Here is a 23,806-nt window from a genome sequence, read left to right on the forward strand (position 1 = left end):
TACTTTAATATACATTATATGCTAATATTTACATTTCTCTTGATAATTTGAATATACAAAAAGGTTACTATTAATATTAGTATTAGTATTATAAATGACAATTATTATTTTTATTATAATTATTGATCAGTATATACTTTATATTAATATACAGTGTATTGTTATTCATATTTTTATTGTTACACTGAATTATTTTATATAGTTATATATTATCTTCAATTATTATATATTGTAATTAGATTGTATAGTACTTTTCTAATAATATATTCTAATAAAATAAAAAAAATGTAAACCTAGTATTTATTTATAATAATAAAAATAACAACATTACTATATAAGCACTGTATATAAACTATATATAAATATACAGTGTATTGTTATTTATATAATTATTGTAATACTAAATTATTTGATATAATTATATATTATTTTATTAAATTATAATATTTTGTAATTACATATTATAAATATTTACATATGTTGTTACATAAATTACTGTATTTCATCATTTTTAATAATTATACATTACGTATATCATTCTTATAAATTATTATATATTGTAATTAGATATAATTTGTATTTAAAAAAAATAACTTAAGTATAGTACTTTTATAATAATAATTGATTCTAGTAAAATTGTCATTTTTTTATTTTTTTATAATAATAATAATTATTATTATTATTGTTATATCATTATATAAGCACTGTATATAAACTATATAAATATACAGTGTATTGTTATTTATATTTTTATTGTAATAATACCTTATTTGATATATATTAAATAATAACATATTGTAATTACAAATAATAATAAATATTTGCATATGTTGTTGCATATTACTGTATTATATATTATGTATACTATTGTGTTAAATTATTATATATTATAATTGGATATAATTGTTATTATTTTAAAAAAGAACTTAAGTATAGTACTTTTATAATAATAATATATTCTAATAAAATTATTATTATTCAAATATATATAATTATATTTATCATTATTTATAATTTATTTTACTTGGGGACCAATCAGAATATTTAATTATACTGTCCTTTTATTGTAAAATATATAATTTAATAATAATAATAAAAATACTTGTTTTTATTAATAGTATACATTGTAATTAGAACATAATTAAAAAAAAAAAAAAAAAATCACTGTTGAACAAATCTAAATGTTTTATCGTGGTGATAGACATTAAATCACTAATGTAGTGGACAGAGCTGATTTATTGTTACTAACCGTGTCCTGAAACCATCAGCTCAACTCGTCTGTTTCTGTCGCATTCGTCCACTCTCTCCATCCTTCTGTTCTCTTCCATTTCATCCGTCAAACCTGCTGAACTCACAGCGAGCCGATTATAAAGATGAGCTGACACTTCTCCGCTGGGCTGCCAAGGGAAACAACCTCCCTTTAGACCAGACAGACTGACAGGAAGTGATGCGTCCCATACAAATCAGAGCAGATATCCAATAAGAAGTGTGCATGCATGGATTATATAAATTATGCAACTTCCTGTCAGTCTGTATTTCTCTTCTGGTTTGTTGCATAACTCCTTCCTCTTCCCTTCGAGCATCCCAACAGCTTCCTCTTCCAGCGTTTATTTCCCTGAAACGCTCTTACAGTAGAGTGTGAGGTCTTCTGTTTGTGTGTTTCTTCTGTCAGAGCTGATGATGCATTGGTGAAGAAGCATTTTCGTGTACATTTCTGCGTCCCTGATTCTGGGATCTGCTGCTTGTTAACAAAACAAAGATCAATGCAATTAAAAATGAATGCAAAATTAATCTGGTTCATTAGGTGGATCTCACAAAAACTTCATTAAGTGCATAATTAAGCAAATTTCACTCAAAATCATGTTACTTTTATAAGTGGAGAAAGCTAATGAAACTGTAGTAGTATTTGTTAAAATAGTTTTAATACGTTTTTTGACTTATTCATTATTGTATTACAGATTTATAATTTGTATTGAATTAAGATTACTTTAACATTTAAAAAAAAAAAACAATTATTTAAATTAAATTCCCAGTTAAGGAAGCCCGGCATTACAGTAATGTGAATTTGAAGAGAAATGTACTTAATTGTGTACTTAATTATAATTTTTCCTTCTGATATGTATGGTGAAATAGTGTATGGCCTAGAGATTTATTCATAAGATTCAGGTTGTAATATAATAATAATAATAATAATATAAAATAGATCACATAAAAAAATACCTTAAATTTCAGTGTGTTAATTATCTAGCAAGATTTATTTTTTGATTACTAAACCAGGGTGTTGATACCAACAAGGTTAGTACTTTCATTCTTTATTAATGAATTCATCTTTTGTGTGTGTGTGTGGTAAAATATGACCTGGATATTTCTTTGTGATATTAAACCTATAATAATAATAAGAAGAAGAAGAATACATGCACTTTTTTTTTTTTATGTTTTCATAAAAAGTTTTTTCTGCTCACCAAGGTTGCATTTTTGGCTGAATGTCACTTCACTCACTTCACTTTAATCAAAAAATACAGTAAAATTGTGAAATATTATTGCAGTATAAAATAACAGTTTTCTATGTGAATATCTGTTAAACTGTAATTTATTTCTGTGATGCTCCGCTGTATTTACAGCATCATTCCTCCAGTCTTCAGTGTCACATGATCTTCAGAAATCATTCTGATATGATGATTTTACTGCTCAAAACACATTTATGATTATTATCAGTGTTGAAAACTGTCTTGCCAGACAATATTTTCATAGAAACTGATATACATTTGATTTTTCCGGATTCACAGATGAATAGAAAGTTCAAAAGAACAACCTTTATTTGAAATAGAATCTTTTGTAACACCATAAATGTGACACTGAAGACTGGAGTAATGATGCTGAAAATTCAGCTGCGCATCACCAAAATAAATTACAGTTTAACAGATAATCACATAGAAAACACTTTTTTTAAATAGTAAAAATATTTCATAATTTTACAGATTTTACTGTATTTTACAACATATTAATGCAGCCTCAGTGAGCAGAAGAGACTTCAATCAAAAACAGTAAAATCGCCAGCGCTCTGATCCGTTCTCTCTCTCCTCTCTCTCTGTCTCTCTCTCTCTGTCTCTCTCTCTCTGTCTCTCTCTCTCTCTCTCTCTCTCTCTCTCTCTCTCTCTCTCCCCACCTCAGATGCAGTGGATCTGGGTTCCCCGGATGAGCTGACGGAGATCTCGGAGGTGGACGAGGGCATCTGCACACAAGCGTCCGCCGCTCCGAGCAGCCCTCCGACCATCGTCATCAGCAGCAGCGGCGGGAAACTGAGCGGGAAGGGTCTGCGCCGCCTGACGGGCCGCTCCAGCAGAGACAAGGACAAGGACAAGGAGGCGGCCTCCGGCTCGGATCAGCTGACACGCAAACAGGCCGCGGTCCGCGCCATGAGCGAGAACCTGGAGCTGCTGTCACTCAAGCGGCTGACGCTGACCGCCAGCCAATCAGTGCCCAAGAGCGGCTCTCTGAGTCTGTCACGCACCGCCAGCGCAGTCTTCTCACGCTCCTTCGAACAGGTCAGCAACGTCCTCGCTGTGGCCAGCCCCTCGTCCAATCACGTCGCAGAAGCAGACCACGGGGGCGTGGCTTATCTGGAACACCTAAGCCCCGCCCACCAGCACCGGCAGCGCTCGCCCACCATCAGTGTCCATGTGACCTCTGACCTGTGACCCGAGACGCTCACTGCTGCCACCTGGTGGCAAGGAAACTGCAGCACCTTACAGGACGTTGATTTCGTTTTTTCCTAAAAAATGTTTTTGGTCAGTCGTGATTGATAACCAAAGTCATGTATTTTTAAAGTGTTTTTAAAAGGTCCTCGTGAAGTCAGATATTGTGTATTTATAAAGACGATTCAAACTATTTTTTTTGTGTGTGTATGTAGTTTCTCTTCTCTGCGTATCCCAGCATGCACTGGGCTTGAACCGAAGCCATCCCTTCACAGTAAAAAACGGCTGCTTGAATACAAACCCGAGAGGAAGATCCTGTTGAAATCAGACCAAAACAAGATTCTTCTTCAGTGACAGTCGTGGTGTTTCAAAAGCAATATGATTATTAATTGAGTTGCTGTTTGCGAAGCCATAAGAGATGCCTGGACACTCGGACGACTGGTTTAGGATTGGTTTTAGTTAACCAGCTGCTAACCAGAGCCCCATGAAACCGTGTGATTATAAGCCACAAATCATTTCTTGATTTAAAACGGAATCGGTGAATCTAATAACAGCATTGATTTTTCATCTTTTATTGTTTTGTTTTGTAGGATGGTGTTTTTCTGCTCTCAGTGGTTTGTGTTTTTCTAGTGGATCCTTCATAATGTGTCCGTGCTCAGATTATTTGGAGAATGTGAATATTTGGTTGTGAATTGTAAATATTATTATTTTGCCTTTCGTTTATCACCGTTACAGTCTCTGAAAATAAAGACGTCTATTTCAAAGTGAATGGATTTATAAATAGCAAGTTAAAAATATTTTACTGAATATCTTTTAATTACAGATACTCAATGCAGATTTTTCTTTCGTTGTATTTAAAGAGTTTGGAGATGAAAGCATTACATTTTTCATCTTTAAACAACAGTGAACTCTGAATTTATTTTCTGTCTAGGGTTTTATCTTAATTCACTTTCGTTATTCACTAATTCAAGGAAACTGTCAGAATGCATTGGCATTGACACATGATATTTATTTTTGTATTAATGACACGTTTTTCACTGATAACGAAGTAAAACAAAATAATAGTATAGTATAATTAAAACGTATTATTTTATTTGCCATTATGAAGCATTTTGAGGTAATTGTTAAAATGCATGCATTTACATGTAACATTTGATATGAATGATTTTTCATAAATAAAGCAACGTGAAATAAAGTGGAAAGTGGAAGCCCTGTTAACTGTCACTCAGTTTTTTAACATAGATTTGAAAGTGCGTGCATGATCCAAACCTACATTTTTATAATTCATGACTAAAAACATTTTGTAACATGATTTTGATGTAAAATTTTCATGATAATGCAATGTTTGATTTTAAAATGGGTATCAAAGGATGAATTTTGAGATTTTATGTTTTCAAGTGACATATATTATTTGTTGATTTCTAAAGTGTGATAGAGAAAAAGACAAGAAAGCAGACTTTTTTTTGTCTCCTGTTATGATGTAGGTTTTTGAGGTGCACTCTTGCCATAAATTAATCTTACTTTTCCTAAATTATTTTTAACAAAAAAGATTTTTTTTAAATATCTATTTAGGAGTCTTAGACCTTTCCAAATATATATAGTTTGTCATGATTAGATTAGGATTTAACTGTAATATAGTGAAGTAATCGATGGGGGCCCACCGAGGGGCCAGGTGGCAGTTAATAGGTTAAATGAAAATAAAATATGTTCCTCGTGTGGCCACTAGATGTCAGTGTGGCGCTTTTTTCGCGACTGTCGCAGGACGCCTCCGCCGCGCACTTTACGGCACACACGTGCTTTCTGCGCTCTTATGTGCCCTTCACTGCTCCACATCGCATCCAGAGACGATCTTTGATTAAATCTGAATGAAATGATGTCCAAACTGAGTAATGAGAGTGAAATGATGTCCAAACTGAGTAAAGAGAGCAAGCAGCGGCTGCAGCAGGTGTTCCAGTGCGGCCAGTTCATCATCCGCTGGGGTTTCATCCCCACCGTGTTGTACCTGGGTCAGTGAAGCGTGATTACAACATTTACACTCATTATCTGGCTTCATATGAGCTCTTTTGAAACATATATAGCGGCAGCACAACTGTTTACAACACTGATAATAATCAGAAATTTTTATTGAGCAGCGAATCAGAATATTATTACGATTTCTGAATATCAAATGACATTGAAGACTGGAGGAGTGATGCTGAAAATACAGGTTTGATCAAATAAATAAATTACATCTTAACAGATATCCGCATAAAAAGGAGTTATATAAATAGTAAAAATAATTCACTATTTTACTGTATTTTTTAACAAATAAATGCAGACTTGGTGAGCAGGAGAGACTCATTTAAAAAAAAAAACTTTCTAAAAATTGACCCTTATGACTAGTTTTGTGCTAAAGGGTCACATATTAGGGACAGAAACTATGGAACCCTGTTTCTGCCACTGAATAAAAAAATAAAAACAGATATTTTTGACTTATCTTGCAATTCTGACTTTTTTTTTTTCGTAATTGTGAGATATGAACTCAGCATTGTGGGATTTAAAGTCACAATTGTGAGACACTTTTCATGCAGTTGATGACTTTATTTCTCAGAAATGCGAGTTTATGTCTTACAGTTGCATAAATGAATAAATTGCAAAGACTTATTCATATTTTTTTTTTTATTCTGAGAAAAAAAGACTAGAGTATTTTTTTTTTTAAATAGACACTTTTTTTCTCAAAATTGCAAGTTTAAATCTAGCATTTCTGACTTTATATCACATGCAATTCCGAGGAAAAAAGTCATTAAATTTTTTTATTCCCTGACAGAATCAGGCTTTCATAAGAAAGCGTGTGCATGCATGTCTAAATTAGTCATCAGTCTGTTTGATTTCTGGATAAGTGTTGATTTGAATTCATCTCTGATGTTCTTATTTTAATTCATCCTCATTAAAAGCCTCTGGGTTTGAGATTCTGCATCATTTCTGATCATGATGTGGAGTTTAATGGTGTGTGCGGTCGTTAAGTGTCTGAAGCGCATCACTTCCTGCTGTTGCTACGCCCCGATAATTGGGGATGACAGAGGTCAAACATTTTCTGTAAGTCTTCACAAGGTTTTCACACACTGTTGCTGGTATTTTGGCCCATTCCTCCATTCAGATCTTTCTCCTCCAAACAAGACAGTTGAGTTTTTACCAAAAAGTTCTCTTTTGGTTTCATCTGACCATACGACATTGTCCCAATCCTCTTCTGGATCATCCAAATGCTCTCTAGCAAACTTCAGACATGTACTGACTCAAGCAGGGGGACACGTCTGGCACTGCAGGATTTGAGTCCCTGGCGCCGTACTTTTGTCCCAGCTCTCTGCGGGTCATTCACTAGCTCCCCCTGTGTGGTTCTGGGATTTCTGCTCACCCTTCTTGTGGTCATTTTGACCCCACGGGGTGAGATCTTGTGTGGAGCCCCAGATCGAGGGAGATTATCATTGGTCTTGTATGTGTACACAAGTATATAGATAAAACTTCAAAATTTGGTTGAAATAATGTAACATTGTCATTCAGTGTAACACAATATTTATGCAAAGATTCAAACAACAAGCGTGTTCTGACGTGTACATATTAAAATATCTAAAAGAATAATGGAGCATATTAAATTTTATTGTGTTTTAAATTAGTAAAAAATTCTTACTGACAAGTGGGCAAAACCTAGGATAGTGGCAAATGTTAAAAATGTAAAATTACTAGAGCTGCAACTAACGATTATTTTTTTCGATTAGTCGACTAATCTAACGATTATTTTTATTACAATAAATAATTAATCTAATGTTCTTTTTTATTAGCTAATGAATCTTTTGGATAACTTTACCAAAAAAATATGAGTACAACTTCTAATATAATATTTCAACCTTTATTAATTTTCAACCAATGTGGTTGAAGTTTTTACAGTATAAAATAATAGAGGCAAAGAAAATTATTTTACTATGGTAAATATGAGCTTATGATAACTTTTATAATTAAACTACAGTAGCCATAAATTTACAGTTGTCTGAGACGTCATGAAATGTTCTCTAGCATCAAAAACCATAAAATGTAGTCAGGGTTCTGCTATGGTTTAGCATGGTTTCCAGAGATCTAGAGCTGATTCGGGGTAGCTCGGTGGTTTGTGACTGTTGTCTCGCGGCGCGCTGTCTTTTAAGGGGACGTTCACATGTCGTGTCTTTTGCGCGCTCAAGTTCGTTATTTCCAATGTAGGCACGCGATAAGCGCGCTCATAATGGATGCGTCACGGTCGCGACGCACACGCTGTTCGACACGCTCGTTTTTTTCCAGGCGCATCGTGTTAAAAACATCTCAACTTTTCAGAATGCCGTGGTACACCATATCGGTTTTGCAAAGGGCCATTTTATTTGTCCTGTGTTTAAAGTATTCCCATACTTTTGATAACAGTGGTCTCTGTTTTTGTGATAGAATGCAACTTTCTCCATTAACAGTTTGCCGTTACGCGAGATGTAAACAAACAGTGTGACGCGTCCACGCATTTCACGCACGTCGACGTATTTTTGTAGTCGACGTAATCGATGACGTCGACGCGTCGTAGCAGCACTAAAAATTACAACTCATTAGTATTTGGGGTGAAAGTAATTAGTCTTTTAATATGTCATAAATTGATTTTTGTTGTAAATATGCCTGACAAGATTGTTACACTGAATGACATTTTACTGGGTGTCTTCTGTAAATCAGGGGAAAATGTATGATGTTTATTTTTTGCTCAGAAAAACAAAAACAAAATTGCAATAAAAAAAACAGAAAACTTTTAGCATTTTTTGGGGGAAAAAACTAGAACAGTTTAAAGCAGTATTACACTTTTTTATGCTTAAACACTTTTTCGTCTTTGACCCATATATATATATAGAACTTTTATTTTAAATATTAAATGTAAATCTGTTTGTGTGTGTGTACACATTCATATTTATAATTAGAATATATTATAAATAGATGTTGTATTTGTTTTATATATATATATATATATATATATATATATATATATATATATATATATATATATATATATATATATATATATATATATAAATCAATTTATAATAAGTTATAATTAGAAACATGAATGTATATGATCATATATATGTACATATGAAACTTTCATAAATTATTTATAAAAAGTATTTAATAGACAAAATATAATATAAAGATTCTATAATGTATAGCTATTGTAAAGTTATGTAAAATATAAATATATGATATGACTGTTTAAAAATAATAAATAAAATAAAATAAAATAAACAAGTAAATTGGAGCACACAATCCAACAATTAAACCAGCATGAGCTCACTTGTTTTCCGCATAATATCTGTCTCAACTAAAATAAATATTTACAGTCCACATATGGCATTTATTTAGCAGAAAAGGAGTTGTTTATGTGGTTGGAGCTCAGAGATATCCAGCGTGAGAGTAATACTAGAATATGAGAAGCAGAAGAGAGCGCTCTGTTATTCCTCACAGCTCTTCTGAACGCTGTTGCTCAAGGAGTCAGGATTCATCTGGATTCTTGGAGATCTCGCACAAATGACGCTCTCGTTCTGTTATTCAGAACAACACTGGATGAAAACAGGAAGGATTGCATGTGCTCAGACTGTTTTTGTGCTCTGGATTTGAGGCGGTCTCATGATGCTAGTCAAATCCAGCCACTCAAGGCTTTCTCTGTCAAGAAGAGAGAGCGAGAGTGATGCAATAAATACATGGACAGTACATGATGTGACCCTGAAGCACAAAAACAGTCACAAGTGTCACTTTTTCAATTTTACATAAGCTTTCCATTGATGTGTGGTTTGTTAGAATCAGGCAATATTTATCTGAGATGCAACTATTTGAAAATCTGGAATCTGAGGGTGCAAAAAAATCAAGAAAATTAGATTTAAAGTTGTCAGAATGAATTCTTAGCAATGCATATTACTAATCAAAAATTACGTTTTGATATTTACAATAGGAAATTGACTAAATATCTTAATGGAACATGATCTTTACTTAATATCCTAATGATTTTTGGCGTGAAAGAAAAATCTATAATTTTGACCCATACAATGTATTGTTAGCTATTGTTACAAATATACCCTAGATACTCAAGACTGTTTTTGTGCTCCAGGATCACATATATTACTCTGCATTTGGTCATTTTGTAATATTACATAAAACCTCAGATGAGTTTATGAACGGTTGTAGATCAGTGAAACTCACAAAAGAAAAAAAAATGCGTTAAGAAAAGGAATACTTTTTTTTTTTTTTTTTGCATTGACTTTATTAGTGACAATTAAACAGACTTTCTCCCAAAATCTCAATTGCATTGTTTTTGCTGTGTTGCAAAAAATAGAATTAAAAATAAAAAATGACATTGAATTGTAAAAGATTCAGGGAAACAAGGGAAAACACAAAAGTGATAGGGAGAAATTGCTTTACATTTCTATGTATATATAATTTCGATTTAATAAATAAATCATATTTAAACTAGTGCTGTCAAACGATCGCGATTAATCGCATCCAACATAAACATTTTTGTTTACATAATGTTTGTGTACTGTGTATATGTATTATGTATATATAAATACACACACATACAGTATATATTTTGAAAATATTTACGTGTTTATACATTTATATATTTAAATTCTTCAGGATTCAAGCGTGGCGTCGATCCAGGGATGCCTGAACCCTCGGTGTTCAGGTGAGTTCAGTGAGTCGCTCGTGTGAAGATCTCTGTGTTTCAGCACATAGAGCTGCTGAAGACTGACGTTATCTTGTGTTTCCAGTTTGCTTTGGGGATGAAGTCGCTCCTGACAGAAACTCCAGACCTATTCACAAACCTCATGAAGACATCCATCGTCTCACGAGACGCTGTGCTCGGATGTAAATACTCCAGTAACGTTTGTGTTATTTCAAGACTTCTGCTTCCTCTTTCTAAAACACTGCAATTGAGAAACGCACAAAATGTAACCGAGCTTTCTTTGTTTTTTTTGTTGTTTTTTTATTATTATTGACTCAAATTAGATGCATGGTCTCAGTTTTTCAATTTCAAATAAACTAAACCAGTTCATCAGCACTGATTTCCAGCGTTGTACTAAGGCCATGCACAGGCGATAAAAATAAATTCCACAAATAGTGCATTTATAAATATCAGTGTTGTTCATAAATTAACAGACTCATAAATATTAAATTATCATGCCCTGGATTAAATAAATAAATAGGATAGTCAGGATAAATCAGTTCTTGTCAGAGCTCCAGTTTGCGGGTCTCTTGGTGTCTTTAGCTCGGTGCGCTGCTTTGCGTTTGCTGATGTAATGAAGGGCTCTGTACGAGTCGATCATCACGCTGCTGAAGTTGAACAGGATCGAGTGGACCGTGGTCTTGTGTGTCCATGTGGATCTGACCGATAGAGGAGCGCTGGAGATCTGATCCTCCTGTCCGTCCGCTATCTGCAGCTGCAAAGAAACACCAGACCTGTTCATATAAGTTCAGAAGACTGCTGAGCTCACATGCAAACATTTTTTATTTAGTTTATACGTGAAATATTGTGAAATTCATCTTTAAAGTTCTCCAGATGAATTTTTAGCAATGCATATTACTTATCAAAAATTACGTTTTGAATTTTGATATATTTACGTTAGAAAATTTAACTTCAATGTTTGACTTTGACCTGGACTTGTTATATATTTGTGTCCCTGGAGCACAAATGCAGTCTTAAGTCTCTGGGGTATATATGTAGCAACAGCCAACAATACATTGTATTGTTCAAAATTACAAATTTTTCTTTTATGCCAAACATCATTAGGATATTGAGTAAAGATCATGTTCCATGAAGATATTTAGTAAATGTCCTACTGTAAATATATCAAAACTTAATTTTTGATTAGTAATATGCATGGCTAAGAATTCATTTAAACAACTTTAAAGATGATTTTCTCAATATTTAGATTTTTCTGCACCCTCAGATTCCAAATTTTCAAATAGTTGTATCTCCTCCAAATATTGTCGAAATGTTACGAGAATAAAGTCGAAATGTTATGACAATAAAGTCGAAATGTTATTAGAATAAAGTCGAAATGTTACGAGTATAAAGTTGAAATGTTAAGAGAATAAAGTCGAAATGTTTAGTGAATAAAATCGTAATACTACGAGAATAAAGTCGAAATATTACGAGAATAAAGTCAAAATGTTACGAGTATAAAGTCGAAATGTTACGTGAATAAAGTCGAAATGTTTAGTGAATAAAATCGTAATACTACGAGAATAAAGTCGAAATATTACGAGAATAAAGTCAAAATGTTACGAGTATAAAGTCGAAATGTTACGAGAATAAAATCAAAATGTTTAGTGAATAAAGTCTAACTGTTATGAGAATAAAGTATTGTCAAAATGTTACGAGAATAAAGTTGAAATGTTACGAGAATAAGGTCGAAATGTTACGAGAATAAAGTCGAAATGTTACGAGAATAAAGTCAAAATGTTACGAGAATAAAGTCGAAATGTTTAATGAATAAAATCATAATACTACGAGAATAAAGTCGAAATATTACGAGAATAAAATCAAAATGTTTAGTGAATAAAGTGTAACTGTTACGAGAATAAAGTATTGTCGAAATGTTACGAGAATAAAGTCGAAATGTTATGAGAATAAAGTCGAAATGTTACGAGAATAAGGTCGAAATGTTACGAGAATAAAGTCGAAATGTTTAGTGAATAAAATCGTAATACCACGAGAATAAAGTCGAAATGTTACGAAAATAAAGTCGAAATGTTACGAGAATAAAGTCAAAATGTTACGAGTATAAAGTCGAAATGTTACGAGAATAAAGTCGAAATGTTTAGTGAATAAAATCGTAATACTACGAGAATAAAGTCGAAATATTACGAGAATAAAATCAAAATGTTTAGTGAATAAAGTCTAACTGTTATGAGAATAAAGTATTGTCAAAATGTTACGAGAATAAAGTTGAAATGTTACGAGAATAAGGTCGAAATGTTACGAGAATAAAGTCAAAATGTTACGAGAATAAAGAAAAAATGTTACGAGAATAAAGTCGAAATGTTTAATGAATAAAATCATAATACTACGAGAATAAAGTCGAAATATTACGAGAATAAAATCAAAATGTTTAGTGAATAAAGTGTAACTGTTACGAGAATAAAGTATTGTCGAAATGTTATGAGAATAAAGTCGAAATGTTATGAGAATAAAGTCGAAATGTTACGAGAATAAAGTCGAAATGTTTAATGAATAAAATCATAATACTACGAGAATAAAGTCAAATGTTACGAGAATAAGGTCGAAATGTTACGAGAATAAAGTCGAAATGTTTAGTGAATAAAATCGTAATACCACGAGAATAAAGTCGAAATGTTACGAGAATAAAGTCGAAATGTTACGAGAATAAAGTCGAAATGTTACGAGAATAAAGTCGAAATGTTACGAGAATAAAGTCGAAATGTTTAGTGAATAAAATCGTAATACTACGAGAATAAAGTCGAAATATTAAGAGAATAAAGTCAAAATTTTACGAGTATAAAGTCGAAATGTTACGAGAAAAAAGTCTAAATGTTTAGTGAATAAAATCGTAATACTACAAGAATAAAGTCAAAATATTACGAGAATAAAATCAAAATGTTTAGTGAATAAAGTCTAACTGTTACGAGAATAAGGTCGAAATGTTACGAGAATAAAGTCGAAATGTTACGAAAATAAAGTCGAAATGTTACGAGAATAAAGTTGAAATGTTACGAGAATAAAGTCGAAATGTTACGAGAATAAAGTTGAAATGTTTAGTGAATAAAATCGTAATACTACGAGAATAAAGTCGAAATGTTACGAGAATAAAGTTGAAATGTTTAGTGAATAAAATCGTAATACCACGAGAATAAAGTCGAAATGTTATGAAAATAAAGTCGAAATTTTACGAGAATAAAGTCGAAATGTTACGAGAATAAAGTCGAAATGTTTCGAGAAAAGTAAAATGTTACGAGAATAAAGTAGAAATTTTACCGGCATAAAGTAGAAATATTATGAGAATAAAGTCGAAATGTTACGAGAATAAAGTCAAAATGTTTCAAGAATGTAAATAGTGGAAATTAAAGTTATATTATTTTGAGAGTAAGCCTTTATTGTGCATGGATACTTGGATTGAAAGAAGTGGGAGAAGTTGAAGGCCACCGGGATTGATTTGAAATCAGATCGCTGTATTTATGTGAAACAATTCATTCGAAAATTCCAAATATATGAAAATGTATTATTATAATATTTTGCTTTTATTCTCATAACATTTCGACTTTTCTTCTAATATATCTTCTTTATTCTCATAGTAGGCCAGTTTCGACTTTATTTCCATAATATATATATATATATTTGTTTTTTTGTTGCAATGTGCCACTAAAATGCCATCGTACTGTAGTATATATACACACACACATATATACAGTATATATATATATATATAAGAATAAATCAAACTCCTAATAAATAAAATAGGCAGGTGTGTATAAATAAAGAAAAGCAATGATCTGACAACAAAATAAATAAATAAAGATTAATACCGCACAATGCAAATTGCATTTTAATGTGACCTTTCCGTCAATAAATCTGCATTTGTCAGTGGTTTTAGCCAGAGGTGTGTGTACCTGTCTGTGAATGGCCTCCAGCAGCCGTTTGCTCCCGTGTTTGACGTCCTTCACAAGGCTAGAGGTCAGGTTTTCCTTCTCAATGATGCTCCAGTTCTCTCTGTACCAGGACAGGACAATGTATATACGGCTCAGACACCTCTCCTGAAACATTGGTGGGGGGGGGGGGGGGGGGGGGTTCATATGTTTATCTGAATAATAAAAAACTTGGCTCCAATAGTAATGATTGATTTTAAAGTAATAAAACATTTGAAAAACAGTCAGACATTTGGACACATCTACTCAATTATTTTAACAGTTATTATAAAACATTTATTATGGCTTTTGTGTATTGCTATTATTATTACAGTTACTTATCAAAACAATGAAATAACACAGAAGTATGGAAATTATATAGTGACTTAAAAAAGAGACCAACCTGAAAATGTGATTTAAATATTCACTTTAAAATGAAGTATCATTTGTTAATCCTTTTTTTAAAATGAACTAGTAATTTTCTAAATATAATACATTTATTATATGTATTATATATATATATATATATATATATATATATATATATATAAATGTATAATGAATAATGAATTATAATGAATCATTAAACTTTGTTAATGTTTATAAAATGTTTACAAAAATATTATTTGTTCATATCAGTTCAAAATACATTAGAAAATGTTAAGTATTTAGAGACAATATTTTCTTTTCACAATTTTAATGTTATTGTTTTGAAATGAGCGAATAACAATTTTCTAAATATAATGATAAAATGACCTGTTAATATAGTTAAATAATATAAATAAAAATATAATGTATTAATAACCTAATAACAATGTGGTTTAAAAATTGCAACAAATATGAAATATTTAAATACAAATCTAAATGTATAATGCATTTTTACATCATTAAACTAATATTTATAAAAATGTTTAAAAACATTAATTGCTTATATTAGGTCATAATGCGTTAGAAAATGTATTTACAGAGACAATAATTTTTTTTTTTTAAATTTGAATGTTTAATGTTTTTCAATTTAAAACCAGCTTAGGACTCAGAAGCGTGCTCCTGATTAAACCGAGAGCTGCAAATAAAGCACTTGAGTCCTTCGAGAGGAAGTGTGTTCTTACCGTGCTGAAGTTTCTGGACAGACAGCCGTCTGAGGGTCTGAGGAGAGGGGTTTTGATCCTCACGCCTTCACACGCCGTCATGTTCACCATCTCTCTGAAGTCCCTCTCAAACTGAGATACAGGAGGAGCTCAGAGTTAGTTTGAGTATCACTGAGCATCATTGCAGTGATGTTGATGTGAGTCGAGACGCACCTGCTGGTCTCGCAGCGTCTTGACGTCTCTGTGCAGATCTCGGGCCGTCAGATACCACTTCTGCCGCTCGCTCAGAGGACTCTTTCCCTCCACGTCCTGAACCTCGTCCCTAGATGTTTCGGATAGTTCGGCCAGACCGCTGTAGGCAGGCACTGCATCCACCAGACTGATGAACACTGCCAGTACGACAGACAGGAAGAGAGCTGCGTCTGCAGAGGAAGTGAGAGAGAGAGAGAGAGAACATGAAGAGCTGTGTCAGTCTGTCCGTCCGTCTGCTCTCCGTCTCCAGCACTGAACTTACTCTGAGCTGACGACATCCTGATTACGCAAGCTTGTGTGCGATGTCTTCAAGAAAACTCGGGAGACTTCTGAGCCGTGCGTCTCTAGTGGTTTTTATACACACACTTGGGGTTTCACGTCTCTCAACCCGCCTTTCAAAACCTTTTCATCATTTAGGAAGAGGGAAAAACTACCCTGCTTCAGTTTTCATAAATGAATACTTTGTTTCTGTTATTTTTCCCCCCGTCTAAACATAGGATTTCACAACTTGATTTCAGTTTTGAGACCGTTATTGATCGATTGATTTAAGTGCATTTATTTTCTGAATGTTTCTTTATGAGGATAGAGGCCTTTACAGTGGGGCATGTTGTCACAAAATTAGCTATTCAGTGACACTGCAAGAAGTTTTTAAATGCATATTTAAAAAAAATGTTTTTTTTTTATAAATGTATAAAAGTTTTTATAAAGGCCATATATACACATAAATACACACACACAAATATATATATATATATATATATATATATATATATATATATATATATATATATATATATATATATATAGACCATCTTGCAAATTATATGTTCATTTAATATAAGTTATTAAAATATGCATTATAGGCTACTTAATTTTTTTTTTTTTTTTTTTTTTCAAATATTTGGCAAGCCACAAAGTGACATACAAAATATTTTTTGGACTTATAGTTTGTATATATCATTTTATAGTTTGAACTTCATAATCTTTTATAGTTTAAAATGGTTTTGTCATTTAGGAAGATAGAAAACGGCCCTGATTTTGATTTGAGTTCATGCATTTTATCTTTAATTATTTTCTTTTTTTCTCTCTATTTAATATATATGACGCTATATATTTTTATATACAGTTGTAATATATAGTAAAATGTTGTTTTTCAAAATATAATTGTTTAATTATTACTATATTATCAATTTTTATATTATGCATTATAGGGTGATAAAATCTGACAAAAACAGTGTTTGGATGATAGAAATCACAGAAATTATTAAACGAATATACTGTTAGAGAGAAAATATTAGTGTGATTGAATTTGATTTCAAACCTCGAGATATTGACCTTGTGACAACTTGCCCCAGTCTTTGAACTGAACGAGAAAGTGACTTTTCTAAACCCACATACAGTGTAAAGTTGCAGCTCAGTGCATGATATACTATATTACACTGAATATTACATGCAAATACAGTTTCAGACTCTTGTAGTTTATTTTATTGTAATAATAAGAAAAGATGCATCTATTAAACATAAATGAGCTTTACAAATATAAGAAATAAAAGCAATGTTTTTCCTTCTTTTTGAATTCTGCTTGAAGGGATCTCATTCATTCATACATCAGCTTTGAGTCGTTCAGGATCTCGGTGGTTTATACGTGTGTTGATGGTGGTTAGTAAAACCGAGGACTTCCCTTGTTTGAATGATGGTTTTTTTCAGGGTTTGCTTTGGCAAAAAGGGACAAAAACCATGCCCTAGTTTCATTAAATGAACTTATTACTGGGTCAGTGGGGTTTTGTTGAGTCATGAATATTTGTATATTTTGTTTATATGTATATGTGTGTGTGTGTGTGTATGAACACAGTTTTAGTAATTTTATGTACTTTTGTCATTCTTAGGTGCCCCATTGTGTGACATTTTTTGCATTTCAGATTTCTGTGACGTATTGCGATGTGCAGACAAAACATTAAATCCAGACCCAATACCATTTCAAAAACCCAAGGATGTGTCCTAAATAAATCAAAAGAGAAAATACAGATAACACATTCGTAAAAGAAATTATAGACCTATTAGTGCTCTTAGTGCAAGTCGTCTGAGGAAATATGCCGCTTCCTAATGTGGGACACTGATAAGTCTGTGATAAAAGGCCAAAATCACCTTTCATGTAGAACAGTCGAATCTTAAAACTTAGGATTTCTCTTGGTTGTGGATGGATGAAATAATCAAATATGATCGGACAAATAATACAATATGATAGTTTTGATGCATTTATTAAGACACTAAGCAACTTTTATCATAGACCTGTGTTGTGTTGTGTAGATAGAATTCCTGAGTGTTCTCTAGTTCAACAAACACATATTACCACAGCAGGCATAACCTAGGCCTGTGATGTCATTTTGATCATATGACACCACAGCTTTGGTAACCCAGAGTTTCACTGGAAGTCATGTATTTATGGGGGAGCTACAAACAAGAAACCTTGAAGGGTTAGTTCACCGAAAAATGAAAATTATGTCATTAATGACTTACCCTCATGTCGTTCCAAACCCGTAAGACCTCCGTTTATCTTCGAACTGTCCGAAAGAACCAGTTCGCGGGAAAAGAACCGAACTTCCCATCAGAAGAAACAGTCGAGCAACAGATAAGGACAGCAGTTTGTAAGTGTTTTGCTTTGTTTTCTTATTAGACTACTGCGTGATCATCGTTGGTAGGAAAGTTTGGTTAAATTACAGTGTGTCTTACCCTGGTAAATACATGCTCAAGTGGCGCTTGATCACCTTTCGATGGAACCTATGCTCAATCTCTCCATCTCGCCTATCTTCTGTGGTTTCATCCTCACTTCCTTCACTCTCTCAGTTTTCAGCTCTGGACACGAACAGTGCTACGGACACTCTTTGTTCCACTCTAACCTCTTGCTTGGACAACTTTGAACATCGCTCTAAACTCAGGGCTGCAGAGAGAAAATGGCATAAATCAAGAAACTCAACCAACCTCAGTGTGTATCAGTTTCTCCTCTCTTCCTTCTCTGCAAATGTCTTCACGGCTAAAACATTCTGCTACCACAACAAAATTAACAACTGTTGTGACACTTGGACACTCTTCAAAACTCTCTCTTCTCTTCTTAATCCGCCTTCTCCTCCATCAACTCTTACAGCTGACGACTTTGCAGCTTTCTTCACAAATAAGACAAGAACCATCAGTGACCAATTCTCCACACTGCAGACTGAGGACAACTTCACAATGACCGATGCACACTCTCTCTCCTCCTTCTCCCCACTCTCAGAGATGGACATTTCCAAACTTAGCCTGTCCAGTCATCCTACTACTTGTCCACTTGATCCGATCCCCACTCACCTCCTTCAAGCGATCTCTTCTTATCAACATTATCAACTCCTCTCTTCACTCTGGAACATTTTCCACAGCATTCAAGCAGGCTCGGGTAAGCCCACTGCTCAAGAAACCATCTCTAAATCCAGTGTTCTAGAAAACTACAGACTGTTATCCCTTCTACCATTCATTGCAAAGACACTTGAGTGAGCTGTGTTCAACCAGCTTTCTATGTTCCTTGTACAGAACAACCTCCTGGACAGCGACCAATCTGGCTTCAAAAGTGGCCACTCTACTGAGACTGCCCTGCTCTCGGTTACTAAAGCCCCGCGACTAGCAAGAGCAGCTTCAAAATCCTCAGTACTCATCTTACTGGATCTGTCTGCTGCTTTTGACACCGTTAATCACCAGATTCTCCTGTCCACCCTCAGAAAGATGGGAATCTCTGGAACTGCTCTCATGTGGGTTAAGTCCTACCTCTCTGACAGATCCTTCAGTGTGTCTTGGAGGGGTGATGTTTTGAAGTCACAACAACTTGCTACTGGGGTTCCTCAAGGCTCAGTACTTGGACCACTTCTCTTCTCCATCTACATGACGTCATTAAGATCTGTCTTTCAGAAGCATGGCTTTTCTTATCACTGCTACGCTGATGACACTCAACTCTAATTCTTATTCCAACCAAATGACCCAACGGTAGCTGCTCGCATTTCAGCCTGTCTGAGTGACATTTCTAGCTGGATGAATGACCATCACCTTCAGCTTAACCTTACCAAGACAGAACTCCTGGTGGTTCCAGCTAACCCATTGTTTCATCACAACTTCTCTATACAGCTGGGCTCGTCAACCATAACTCCTTCGAGGACAGCCAGAAACCTAGCAGTTGTGGTGGATCACCAGTTAAGCTTCACTGACCACATTGCTACAACGAGCCGGTCCTGCAGATTTGCCTTATACAACATTAGGAAGATTAGACCCTTCCTGTCAGAGCAAGCCACCCAACTTCTTGTCCAAGCTCTTGTTCTCTCCAGACTGGAATATTGTAATGTTCTCCTGGCGAGTCTTCATGCATGTACTGTCAAGCCTCTGCAAATGATCCAGAATGCAGCAGCGAGGGTTGTCTTCAATGAGCCAAAAAAAGCTCATGTTACTCCTCTCCTCATCAGGTTACACTGGCTACCAGTAACCGCTCGCATAAAAATTAAAGGTACTGATGCTTGCCTACAAGACGACCACTGGCACGGCAGCAACATACTAGACTGAGACGTGTCATGGCACTTGTATACTGTTGTTGTTCTCTTGTTGATCTGATTGCTTCTGTTCTCATTTGTAAGTCACTTTGGATAAAAGCTAAATGATTAAATGTAAATGTTATCTGGCTCGGCTCGGTGTTCATCTTCTGTTCTCTCTTCACAGCAGTTCAGTCAGTGTACTGTTTGAGTAAATGAATTACTCCGGGATATTGGTTTATTTTAACTCAGAGGGAGTATCAGTCACATTAAAAAAGTTAACAGCTTAAGTCATTTGTGGATTAATGCGTATTGGAGACTTTTTAAACGATTTTAAACGATTCAGTTCGATTTGATGAACTGGTTCAAGAAGATCCGGTTACATCGAGTGCTGTGCTGTGAACGCGCTCACAACAGACCCGGAAGAGAAGACAATGCTGAATAAAGTCGTAGTTTTTGTTGTTTTTGGACCAAAATGTATTTTCGATGCTTCAAAAAATTCTAACTGACCCTCTAATGTCACATGGACTACTTTTGATGATGTTTTTATTACTTTTCTGGACATGGACAGTATACCGTACACACAGCTTCAATGGAGGGACTGAGACTGTGTCCCGAAGATGAACGGAGGTCTCACGGGTTTGGAACGACATGAGGGTGAGTCATTAATGACATCATTTTCATTTTTCGGTGAACTAACCCTTTAAGTGTCCAACATTAGGGCAATTCACCCTATCTTTATTTTTAATTCAGTTTTGTTACTAAATTAAATTTTAGTAGTTTCAGTTTAGTTGTGAAGGCAAAACTTTAGTTTTCACTTATAGATATTCTTCTTTTTATAATAATTATTATTATGATTTAAAATAGTACGCTAACTATTGTAAAAAGCATTAGCTAAGAATAACAATGCTGCTGTATATACCTTTTTTTATTATTTTATTTTTTTAATTTTATGGACTCATGGAATTTTATTGGACATGAAGTTTAACTTTTGTAGATCAAAACAATTTTTGATTTTAAATAACTGATTTAAATTTTTCATGATTGGATTTTTATCTTTTTACTTTTCCCCCTCTTAAAACTCGTTGAAAATGACTAATGCAAGCCTTGGGTTTTGATACTATATATATATAAATTTCCCAGTTTCATTATAACAGGGTTGCATTCTAACAAACATTTCTTTGGCATTCTGCTGCATTTATTTACGTCATTGGCACAAGCAGCAGTGGGTGGTGATAGACGAGAAACATTTCTTCTGTTATTTCGTTCATTTCTCCAGCATGAAGCCCTGCTCTGAAAGCGGTCTACAACCGAAACCACGTTGAGGTGTGATTCTGAAGAGATAACAGGCGTTACTTTGCCCTAATTCCAAGAAAATGGGTCATTAGCGGGTAAACTAATGAAAGTGTTTCCTTTTTCTGAGCAGTCATATCAGTTTATCTTAATTCTTTCTCACATCCTTGCATTTTGCACCGTTACCAGAGTACTAGATCTTTATGAGAGGTTATGTAATGACAGGAAAACACCCTTAGATGCTAAGAAGATCTTACACTATGTTTTAAGGCTTGTTAAACATCCCAGCTTAGTATGAACTTCTATCTCAGTGCTGGTTTTTAGCCCTACACCAATAAACCGAGTTGGTTGACCGAGTTGGTCTTTGTGGTTAAGCTAACAGAGCAGCAGGTTTAGATAAAGTCTTGATGGTTTGTCTGAAGTTTCACATACTAAAACACAATATGCACTGGTCTTTTCAGGTGGGGAATGAGTAAACGTGCTTATTGGGTTTCACTTACTCTTTACTCACTCTTTTCAGAGTCAGCACATTTTGTAAGATTGATCTTAAAAGAGAAGTTATTTCGCAGAAATATGTTGTGAAACTACAGATACAGATATTTCACATTTATAACAAGGCCCTTTTTTTCCACAGAAATGAAGTGTGATTGTAATGGGTGTTTTTTTTTTTTTTTTTTTGGTTTCCGAAACTGAAAACATCAAATGTAACTGAAGAAAAGTGCAATGCACTAGTCACAAACAGCACTGCTGAAAAAAAAAAATAGAAAAGAAAAGTGAATCATACCCAAGTGCTCCAAATATAGTTATGCTTTTAAACTGAGCAACTTTAGGTTTTCCAGTTTGAGCAAACTAGGCACCATCGTGCAACGAGTCACAGAGATCAGGTTTTTGCCAAAGAGACCTTGGTACATGTATGTATACTGGCCCAAGCTTAAGCCACAATGTGTGAGTTTTGCTGAGCTAAGTATTTTCTCCATTGATTTCCACAGTAAAATCTCTTGCATCACTCTCTGACTGTGCACACATGATGACATGCAGATGTGAACTGCAGCATACATCTTTAATAAAACAGGATTAGAGGGAATAATTGGTATAAATGTGTATACTTTGTTATAAAAAAAATGTGAAAGTTTATTTTCCTTCTTGTACTTATAATAACGAAACTATGGAATCCTGTTTCCGCCACTGAATATTATAATTTTTTTTATTGTGATCGCAATTCTTTTTTAGTTTTTTCTCAGAATTTGGACATAAATTCACAATAGTGAGTTATAAAGCAGAATCGTAAGTTAAAATCTCACAATTAAACTTAATTTCATGTAATTCTGAGAAATAAAGCTGGGAGATAAATAGTCGCAATAACCTCTTTTAGTCAGAATTGTGAGATTTTAACTTGCAATTTCATGTAATTTTGAGAAATAAAGCCGGTATTGTGAGATAAATAGTCGCAATGACCTCTCATTATTTATTTTTTTTTATTCTGAAAATAGTTGAGCGAATACATTTAAGTCTGGCCTATAAATTGACCTCATTCTCTATTAAAACGTACACAAATGTATTAAAACGTTTAATTTGACCTCAACATTCAATCAAACATTTAAAATAACGAGTAACTACTAAAGAATGACAAAAAGAGTGCGTTCCCTCTCGAGGTGGTAACTCAACATTACGTCAGCTAAGACGTATATGGGAACTCTTCCCTTCTCCACTTTCACTGAAACCTTATTGGCTAACGCCAGCTGGGGACAGCTGGCCAATTGACGCGAAGCATGCAAATACTGACAGGTCAGCGGGCAGTATAAAATGCATGGGCGCGAAAATTACGTCAGAATCTCTTTCTTCACACTAGAAGTCTTATCTAAGTCATCGGCAACTGATCTTGCGCTGATGGCTACTAGGCTCTGCTCAGCCATTTCATGGGGCTCATGGTCGTCCTTACAGGCACTTATGGCTTACCCTAGCTTTCCTGGAAGACTCGGACCGTAGGACGCTCCTAAACATTTCAGTTGCTCCCTCCGGCCTCTTTGGTGACGTCATGGAGCTTTTCTCAGAGACGCAGAAAGCGCGCCAAGGCGATGAGCCACGTGATGCCCCGTTGCTCACTCCAGTCTTCATCTGCAAGGTTCCGCTCTTATGGACCTCGTTAGGTTCAAAGACCAGCTAAAATAGCCCGCCGTGGCAATTGGAAACGGTGTCCTTATCCCTTAAGCATTTCGGTCGAAATTGGAGCGGCAACATGTACTGATTCAAACTGACAACACGTCTG

At 34.1% G+C, this 23,806-nt stretch overlaps 2 protein-coding genes and 1 long non-coding RNA gene across 4 annotated transcripts in view; 2 read left to right on the forward strand and 1 right to left on the reverse strand.

Annotated features, from left to right (window-relative positions):
* Positions 1-4,459, forward strand: part of LOC127935521 (hyccin) — a 36,764-nt gene extending 32,305 nt beyond the window's left edge. For both annotated transcript variants that reach the window (XM_052533456.1, XM_052533457.1), the window contains exon 11: positions 3,172-4,459. In XM_052533456.1, coding sequence (XP_052389416.1) covers positions 3,172-3,698 — 527 coding nt within the window. In that variant the 3' untranslated portion in view covers positions 3,699-4,459. The remainder of the gene's footprint in view (positions 1-3,171) is intronic.
* A 984-nt stretch (positions 4,460-5,443) lies between these two features.
* Positions 5,444-10,782, forward strand: LOC127935926 (uncharacterized). The gene is made up of 3 exons (XR_008148201.1): positions 5,444-5,701; positions 10,359-10,407; positions 10,493-10,782. It is a non-coding gene; the product is annotated as an uncharacterized LOC127935926 (long non-coding RNA).
* On the reverse strand, positions 10,683-16,101 carry LOC127935925 (uncharacterized). Its single transcript, XM_052534150.1, has 5 exons — positions 15,969-16,101; positions 15,668-15,876; positions 15,476-15,586; positions 14,352-14,495; positions 10,683-11,161 (listed from the first exon to the last, which is right to left on the reverse strand). Exons 1-5 carry the CDS (start codon positions 15,982-15,984, stop codon positions 10,943-10,945), a joined length of 699 nt encoding a protein of 232 aa, XP_052390110.1. The 5' UTR covers positions 15,985-16,101; the 3' UTR covers positions 10,683-10,942.
* Positions 16,102-23,806: the final 7,705 nt, after the last annotated feature.

The sequence above is a fragment of the Carassius gibelio genome, chromosome A19 (genome assembly GCF_023724105.1).
Source record: "Carassius gibelio isolate Cgi1373 ecotype wild population from Czech Republic chromosome A19, carGib1.2-hapl.c, whole genome shotgun sequence".
Taxonomy (NCBI): domain Eukaryota; kingdom Metazoa; phylum Chordata; class Actinopteri; order Cypriniformes; family Cyprinidae; genus Carassius; species Carassius gibelio.

Bases quoted from the DNA above. Each gene is read 5' to 3' on its own strand.
- LOC127935925 (XM_052534150.1), bottom strand. The intron at 14,496-15,475 runs GTAAGAACACAC...CCAATGTTTCAG, and splicing joins TGTCCAGAAACTTCAGCACG to GAGAGGTGTCTGAGCCGTAT. The intron at 11,162-14,351 runs GTACACACACCT...GTTTCTTTGCAG, and splicing joins TGGAGGCCATTCACAGACAG to CTGCAGATAGCGGACGGACA.